We start from the raw sequence: 9,027 nt of genomic DNA, 5'->3' as shown, positions 1-9,027 counted from the left end.
ATGGCAGAAGGTATGGATGCTCTGATGGAAGGCGGTTGAATAGAAAAGAGATGAAAGGGGAAGCTTTTCTTCGTCTTGCATTGTCTTCTTCCTTCCTTTCTAAAGGGGACTGTCTATTCAGAAACATCTCTCCAGAAGTGCTGCCAAGACTTGGTGGCTGGGGTGGGGGTGGGGGTATGCGTGTTCTAATGTGGAGGTGGAATGGAGGTATAAGAAGTGGACAGCAGCTCGGTGCTCTTTAAAGCAGCAGAGAGCGGCGGGATGGGCTCTGCTTCCAATCAGAGTTTCACAGGTAGACCACAAACAGACGTGTCCTGAGAAATCCAGCTTTTAATTCATGTTGTTCGGAAATGAGTTTCTCTCTTTGTTTGAGAAGCCTTGGAGAAATAGAAACCGCTGATTTAATAATTCGCTTCCATAAAGAATTGGCTTTTTACGAATTTTAATGTTGTCAGAGAAGAAGGAAGATACATTTCATTTCCAAGGTCTGTTGGTGAGTATAGATACGTGCACGTGCATCAAGGCTTATTTAAAAAATATTTAGACATTTTATATATTGTTTTCTGTTATTTTAAAACGAGTGAGAATATTCATAATATATATAAATATTGTATTAGATTAGATTAGATATATACTTTATTCATCCCCAAGGGGAAATTTGTCAAATGATGTCATACAGCGATCAAAATACTATCAGCATCGTTACTTTTGACTGAAACATACTTGATTAATGATGAGATGGTGGATTTCCCTCATATTTTTAAAGGCTGTTTGGTTCCTTAATTATGTAAGTATCGTGTGTTAATCACCCTCAGTTCATCATGTGTTAGCAATTGTGGGTTTAGTAACACAGTTGGACAAGAAAAGTAAAATAAAGGCGAAGAAATCGACTGGAAATAATCGATTACATCCTTTTTTATGCATTATGTGGGAAATGTTTGAAAGATTTGTTGTAATAGTAAAATGTTTTTGGTACTTTTACTCGGTCAACACATTTGAATATGGCATATGGGCTTCGGGAAATCGGATTACCGTAAGCCTTTGACCATTGTTTTCTGACATTTTATGGACTTTTTCAGTAATAATTGTGTAAAAGTAAAAAACCTGCAGATGAATTGATGAAAATGAACATTAGCTGCAGCCGTCTTACAACGCATCTTCCACCGTAATCATCTGAGAACATTGTTGCTGTGTTGTTTTCTCGGGCCATTACGCAACACGTCAGACGCACGCGGCCCTTCTTGGGTTTCACTTTGCTGCCGTTTGTCAGGACTTTCTGACCAACAATCTCCGTGTTGTCTGTGCAGCAGCGGGCTGTCCGCGGAGCGAGGAGGAGGACGCGGGTCTGTCCCGGGGCAGCGGCGTGTGCAAGTGGTTCAACCTGCGGATGGGCTTCGGCTTCCTCTCCATGAGCAACAGGGACGGAGCTCCTCTGGAGGACCCGCTGGACGTGTTCGTCCACCAGGTGAGACGCTGCTGCTGCTGCTTGTCACATCTCACGTGCCACACATTTCAGGTTTATTTCATAATTGGCTAAACCACCTTATATTCAGATTTTCCTGAGAATAACCAGAAAAGCATGGGGCCCTGAAGGTGCTCAGACATTCAAAATAACATTTTCACATTATGATAAGGGACCATCATGTAATAACAAGACACTGACAACAAGACATTTCATGTACTAATAACAAGATATTTTGACGTCATACCAAGATTTTCACCTAATAAAAATATTCTAATGTTTTAACAAGATCTTGTTGTGTTATAATAAGATATTTTCATGTTATAACAAGGTATTTTCATGGTAACTAACATTCTCTTACAGTTTCTTAAATGCGAAGATGTACTGCTTTTCTTTTTTTTGGAAACTGCACTTCACTGTCATCTTTCTGGACTTAAGTCAGGAATTATCACGCAAAATCAGCTCGTAAGAAGAGTGTAAGACACGTGATGTGTTTTCGTGTAAAATTACCTGGAGATTAACACATCTTAAGGCTCACTCTTCTCCCCCAGCCCTGCTTCCTGTTATAAAGTCATTAAAGCATCAGGGAGCCCACCCAACCCTGAGTTTCAGTCCCACCTCCCATGTGGAGCCTTTTGGTCGGGACCTCTCCTGGGTTACTTGCCCCTGTGCTGCTGTAAATCATCTGATGAAAGAGAGGGGATAAGGGCCCTTTACATGCTTGTTTTGGGCCTCAGTGAATCGTTGATATCCAGTTCTTCTGTTTTTTTCAAAATTAATTAATTAATTTTTTAATTACAATTTCTTCCGTGTCGTTTTTTATCCTCAGGAAACACAGCAGATGTATAAAAGAAAAAAGTAAAGCCATATTGTCCTCTGAGCTGAAAGCAGCGTTGACTGTGCTTTGGTCTAATTCCCATAAAGTGCAGTCAGCAGAGCCTTTCACAGCTGTGGTCATCATACCGATCAGCAGGTTTACATTCTCTAGTTCATCCAGCTCTTCCAGCAGCAGCTTTAATGTGTATTAAGCAACAAATGACCATTAAGGCTCATTGCTGGTTGGCTTGTGGCTGCTGCATGCAGCCAGGCTCAACGCAGACAGACTACTTTCATTGCTTGGTGGTGGATGGCTAGTATGCTAGAATATGTTTTCTTCCTTTAATGGCGTTTTTTTTTTTTTTTTTGTCTATTTGCTTTTGTGTTCTTAAGCTCTAATGTTTCGAGCCTTCTCTGCCACCACCCCGCTGCTCACTTTGTTTGATTTACATCGGATTTCTGGGAAGTGCAGCGCAGGAATACCACAGCAGTGAGTGCTTTGCACCGAGGTGGAGCCAGAATGGGAAATAATCTCAGGACGAGCACAAACCTGCTCAGGAAAATTGAGACTTCCGTTTGAAAATACAGCACGAAAAAATGAACGACATGAATATGTGAGCTCAAAATTGACAGAGCAATATAGCAACATAGCAGCAGGTCCTACTGAGACAACAAAGGAAGTGATGTTTACATTAAAGCTGTCTTTACTTAGAGACATTGTTTTATGGAGTTTGAACATATTTGATGTTACATTCAAATTCAAGAAGAGGAGGTCATATGGTTCACTGTGTGGTAGTTCATCCGTCCCTCTATTTACCACTACAATTGGAAAGCGAGTAAAACATCAATAGTGCAGCACACCATGCGCTGGTGATTTACTCCTCTCAGGATACATACGTTCTCGCCTCCTCTCCTGGTAGCTATCCCAGGAATGCACTCCTCCCCTGTGCCATTTCCCAGCATCCTCCAGTGCAATGGTCCTCTGGAGACTTGTCCAGATGGACTCATTTTGGAGAGTCTTTGGCTGCAGGTAGGTGGTGGTTTGGGGGGTGGGGGTGGGGGGGGGGGGGTGAGGAATGCTTTGGAGGTTGGCTTGGAGACGTGCGAGGGGAGGAGGGGTGTTTGAAAGCATTGCTGTTTAAACAGGGCCGTCAACGGGATTGGATTTTTACGAGAGAGCTGAGGATTCCCTGACAGCAGCTACACGTTTCTATTAATGCAACATTTAAGTGTGTGGTCAGTTTAAGTTAGCTGCTTCTTTGTCTTGTTAGGACCGAAACTTGAATTTATTTTAAGGTTAAATATCACCTTTATCCCCCAATAAAAATAAATGTATTTATATTTAAAACTGCCCAACAAGTTAACTTATAACTTGCAAAAAAACTGCCAAATGGCGAACAAAAAGCTGCATCAGTAGGCCTACAGGTAAACTATAAGTAAAACGATGACAAAATAAATGTACGAGCCTGCTTGTACCTGCCGTCATATAGAAGGGAGAGGCCCAAGAATCAGAGAAATGGATGGACAATGGGGCACACTTTGGGACAGTCTTGGGACTTAAATTCCTTGTACCGGTATACTCATCCACCCTATGGGCTCTATCGGTCGTTTAATTCTGACCCTCTCCCTCTCTCTCTCTCTGACAGAGCAAACTGCACATGGAGGGCTTCCGCAGCCTCAGAGAAGGCGAGGCCGTTGAGTTCACCTTTAAGAAATCATCTAAAGGGCTGGAGTCTGTCCGGGTTTCCGGGCCCAACGGAGCTCCATGTCTGGGCAGCGAGAGGAGACCGAAGAGTGCCCAGAAACGACGCTCCAAGGGTGATAGGTAAGTCCAGTCTAAGGACATCCGCGTGCTCATATGGTACCAAAACACCTCAACGTTTTGAGAACTATGCTTGCGTTGTACCGGCTACATTACACGATGCCACACATCTTTTCGAGATTTAGAACTGTTTTCCCCCTGCTTTCAATCTTTATGCTAAGCTAGGCTAACCAGGTCCTGACTCAAGTGCCAAAATAGTGGTATCAATCTTCCCATCACACTCTCAGAAAGAGAGCAAATAACCAAAATGTCTCAAAATGGTCACGTTTTAATGAGACAGGATGTCCCAAAATGACACGCAGGATTCAGCAAAGACAGAGATTACTCAGAAATACTTCAAAGTTCATAATCTTGAGCTGAAAGTTATGCGAAATAAAAAACAAAGAAAGTGTCTTGCTGGTTAAACGTCGTCTCTGTGAGCAGCAGCAGGCTGAGCTGGATCAATAGATTGTTTGACCTCTCAGCGCTCCGTCTTTTGGCTGCTGTGCCGGCCACAGGGTAGCTTCATCAGTTCAAAGTTTATTCCTTGATTACAAAACACTAATTACTGGAGGAAACTGTCATTTATTTGCAATTGCTCTGTTTGTCTTTGAAGCATGTTTGGGTAATTAAGATCCAGTGAGGCTATTAATGTGATAGCATCTTTTAGATTAGAGCATATTAATTATGGCTGGCAGTGATAAAATGAATCCCACATCCTCCTATCTTTCAATACCTCTTGGATTTTATTGCATTCAGACGTTCCTACTTTCTTCTTTTCACTGGTTCCAAAACACAAATGTGTCAGTGCAAGCTTATAGTTTGATTTGCAGATTGTAGGGCTTAAGATCCAACAAGGTTATTAATGCGATAACATCTTTTAAAGTTGAACTTCATTAGTAAGCAGTGATGAAAATAATCCCAACAACTTCCTGTCCTTAAATACCCGCTATAGGTTTGATTGCATTCACATGTTTCCTCTTTTCTCCCAAACATAAATGTAGTATTCAGCAGAGGAAAGAATCCTATCCATTTAATTGATAACAGATGTAGGTGCCTGGGAGAGGTCAGAGGTCACCATTGCCATAGCAACAATGGGATGTGGTGTGCAAATGAGGTGGAGGGGGTCAGGGTTCAGAGGTCACAGTTGTATTGAAACAAAGGAGCTCCCTCTCCCGCCCTCGTGGCCACGCTGATCAATACTGAGCCCTGATGGGGGGCAGGGAGGAGGGGGGAGGAGAGGAAGGAAGTGGTGGTTAGCTGTGAGATGGTGCAGGGCTCGGTCTGGGTCTCATCACTCTGTATCTCACCGACTGACTTTAAAAGACGCATATGGGTTTGGGGGTGAAATCACCCATCTTCTTCATGGGTTTGTTTTCCTCTGGTTTTGCCACATGACACAGACGTCATCAACACGCTCATTCACTTGCTGCGAATGCTCTGGATAATGAACGGCTCTATTCACAACCAATGGGACACAACACAGACTTTGCACTAAGAAGCTGGCAGTCACATTTGCGTTCTCACATACACCTCCTGTGGGTAATATCCAGATCAATTCGGGGCAGCAGTGCATGTGTGAAAAGGGGCTACAGTTGGCTGGTGAACATAGTGGAGCGTTTAGCAGCAAACAAAACTGTTATTTCTCATATTGGTGGAACAGCCAATAGTTTGCTAGTAATGCGTGATAGCTTGTGGCAAATGGACAAAAAAAATGAATGCATTATATCAGATATAATCATTCAATGATTATATCTGATATAATCATTTTTACTAACAGTTTCCACAGTTTCAGTTTGTTGAAGTTACACTTCTGTCCATGCAGCTGACCAAAGGTTGCTGTAGCGTGTTATATTAAATGTGCTCAGTTTCCATGTATTTCTGCACAAGTACTAAAGCAATATGAAGAGACATGAAACTTGCCTGAGACATACTTTGTCACAGCGTAATGCCCCTTGCTCGGTTTGCTTTTAATTACTTGTTCAACTGCAGATGGAGAGCAAAAGGGGAAACGCCAGGGCCTGCAGTAAAACCAGATTGTCCGCAAAAAGAAATCAATGGGTTTTGCTCCTTTATTTAAGTGGCCAGTGTCTCTTTGTGTCACACGACATACTTGAGCCTCACTCGCCTTACTTATCCTGCCTTAATGAATTCACCAACAGGGTTTCACTTAGCTACTGATCATTAGCTTCCTCAGCATTGATTTACTGATAAAAATACACATCAAGCTCAGGAGTGTTGGGTTTCTTCATCGCAGCTTGTTGTGTGTGGGGATTCATACATGCTTTGACCTGCCGAATTATGACCGGATGGTCATTTTATGTTTGTCATCTGCTGACTTTCAGTGGCATCCTAATGTGTGAATATGATCATATCTTGTTTTTGTCTTCGTAATGTGTCTTTAAACTGCAATTAGAAATGAGTGAGTGCCTTTTACACACCGGACATGAAAAGACTTGCCATGGCAGAAAAAGCAGAGGTGCAATTAATCGCGTTAATGACGGCTCTGTTACTTGAGGCGCCTCGGTGAAGATGAGCAGACACTGGGCAGATTTCAGCCACAAATTGGTCGCACCCGACTCATTTTAGTGTTTGAGACTTTTTGCCCGATCAGCTGTTTTATGCAGATTGTGTGACCCACCAGTTGAGAATCACTGCTTTAAGAAATAATTAGCTTTGAACAATAATTCGTGTTGGATATTGCTTCTTCACAAAAAGTTCACTTAAATAGTTCACCTTCTTAACATTAAAAAAAATCCAGTTCAAGACAGAGGGATCTGAAACCAATGTTGGGGTGTGCTGCCCTCTCATGGTGGGAGCTAATCACTTCACTGCATGCAGATGGAATTTTATTCTTTTTGTTCAGATTCAAAATCTGCTACTTGTCAAAGCTATTACATGCATTATTCAAATAATACAAACAAATGATTATTAATTGATTACAGCGTACGTCCAATGTAACCTTACAGTATTCTCAGAACTAATATTTAACATTTAACATCCAGTAAAATCAGTTTAAGCCTGTTTTCTGAAGCACTGTTGCAGTTCTTGACCTCTATTCACAGTAAAACCTTAATATGAGTGAAATGTCAAACACAAATGACAAGAAACGTATTTCTGGAGAATAATGACGTTAATTCATCAAAGTAAACCCCTCTGAGGTCATTTCCTGTCTTCTGTTCATTGTAGATGCTACAACTGTGGAGGACCCGGCCACCATGCCAAAGAGTGTCAGCTGCCCCCTCAGCCCAAAAAGTGCCATTTTTGTCAGAGTGTTTCCCACATGGTGGCCAGCTGTCCGGTCAAAGCACAGCAGCAGCAGCAGCAGCAGCAGCTGCAGCATTCGTCTCCAGGCTCTGAGGGAACCGCACAGAGGGACGAGGAAGAGGAGCAGAGCCAGGTCTTCGTCTCCGAAAAGTCAGAGTGAGCGATCGAGGTTTTTCACTGGAACACTGCTGATAGAAAGAGCTACCTCAGGTTATATTTATTGAGCGGCAAAGTGTTGTTGCTGATGTGATGCGTTGTTCAATAGAGCGCTGGCAGACATGTCCACTTTGAAAACTTTTATTTGTCTTTCTACGTTGTTTTTCTGCCTCGGATACGTGTCTCAGCTTTAGAATGAAACAATCAGACTTACAAAATATAAAATCTTGCTGCTTTACAACTCTCTGATATGTGGGTTTGGTTTGCAGGTATTTGACATCAGTGCATATCTAGAAAACCTGCATGATTGTTATTATAGACCGGCCTTTTTATAGCAGATGTTTTCACATGTCAGAACAGGAAAACCACAGGTGCAATTTACAACATGCAGCGTTCAATTTAGGTGTTGGGTGCTTGGGCACTGGTATCGTTGCTCACTAACTCAGGACTTCTTCCTGCGTTGACAATTCAAAATATCTGCTGTAAATAAAGGTCCAAATAAGAATGAAGCACACTCAGGCTTGAATGTGGCACTCACATTCTCCCAGTACTTTCAGGTCATATGCTGCCTTCAAACTGTTTTTTAGCACAGGAAGCACGTGATATGCATTGAAATGGCTTGACTTTGAGTAAATCATGGGGGCAAGACACGAAGAAAATGTACCATGTAAGATTTCCCTTGTCCTCTTTTAAAAAGAGTGAAGAAGAAAGATTAGAAAATACTATTTTTACCTGTAATCTACTGCAATCCAATGCAAAAGACCTGTGATAACATCAGACTACATCAGACTTTATTAGGTTCATAATGTTCAGTTTTTGATGTGATATTGCCGGAAATCAATTATATTTCAATAATATGTTTATTTCTGTGTTTAAAATGTGGTGTCGTTGTTGGCAACAATTGTGTTTCACATTTACATACATATGGGAGGCAGATTATTAGAAAACACTCAAATAAATTCCAGTTCAACACCAACACTAACTATCACCTCAAAGCCAAAACATATGATTGAATTAACACCTCTGAAAGTATCAACAAAAACTTATTATATTATTATTATATTAAATTATAGGCATCATAATACTCAACTTCATGACACCAAGTGTACTGGATTGCTTTGGATTGTAGCTACAGATGCAACGAATGAGTTAAAATCTCCATTTACGTAATCTTAAATACCACAGTGGGTCATTCATTTGGAGCCCATAGTTCCACTTTATCTTTAAAAAGCCAGCGAAGGAAACGCATATCAACGTATTGACAATTGTAACAAAACAAAAGTGTCTAGACAGCATTTGTCTAAAAATATCAGTATTGGCCTTCAATAACCCAAATCAACCAAACCCTTGTGTCTGGTTTGATTTGACTAAAATCCTGTTTCATGAAGACATCAAACCGTGTTTTTGAAGTGAGATCAAGTGACACCACAGAGTATTGGGGTCGCCGACCGCGAGGGGAATAAAAATCGTATAATTTTGAGAAGTCAAAAATATAAAAGTCACAAATAGCATGAAAAGTCTCGTA

General features: G+C 41.4%; 1 protein-coding gene across 1 annotated transcript; it reads left to right on the top strand.

The window, feature by feature from the left end:
- LOC306791181 (protein lin-28 homolog A-like) lies at nucleotides 1–7,506 on the top strand (the record flags this gene model as incomplete). Its single annotated transcript, XM_079287818.1, has 4 exons — nucleotides 1–10; nucleotides 1,308–1,465; nucleotides 3,925–4,103; nucleotides 7,269–7,506. 4 exons carry the CDS (start codon nucleotides 1–3, stop codon nucleotides 7,504–7,506), a joined length of 585 nt encoding a protein of 194 aa, XP_079143944.1.
- Nucleotides 7,507–9,027: the final 1,521 nt, after the last annotated feature.

This window comes from Melanostigma gelatinosum, assembly GCF_949748355.1.
Source record: "Melanostigma gelatinosum genome assembly, chromosome: 17".
Classification (NCBI taxonomy): domain Eukaryota; kingdom Metazoa; phylum Chordata; class Actinopteri; order Perciformes; family Zoarcidae; genus Melanostigma; species Melanostigma gelatinosum.
This window is presented reverse-complemented; position numbering and strand designations above follow the sequence as displayed.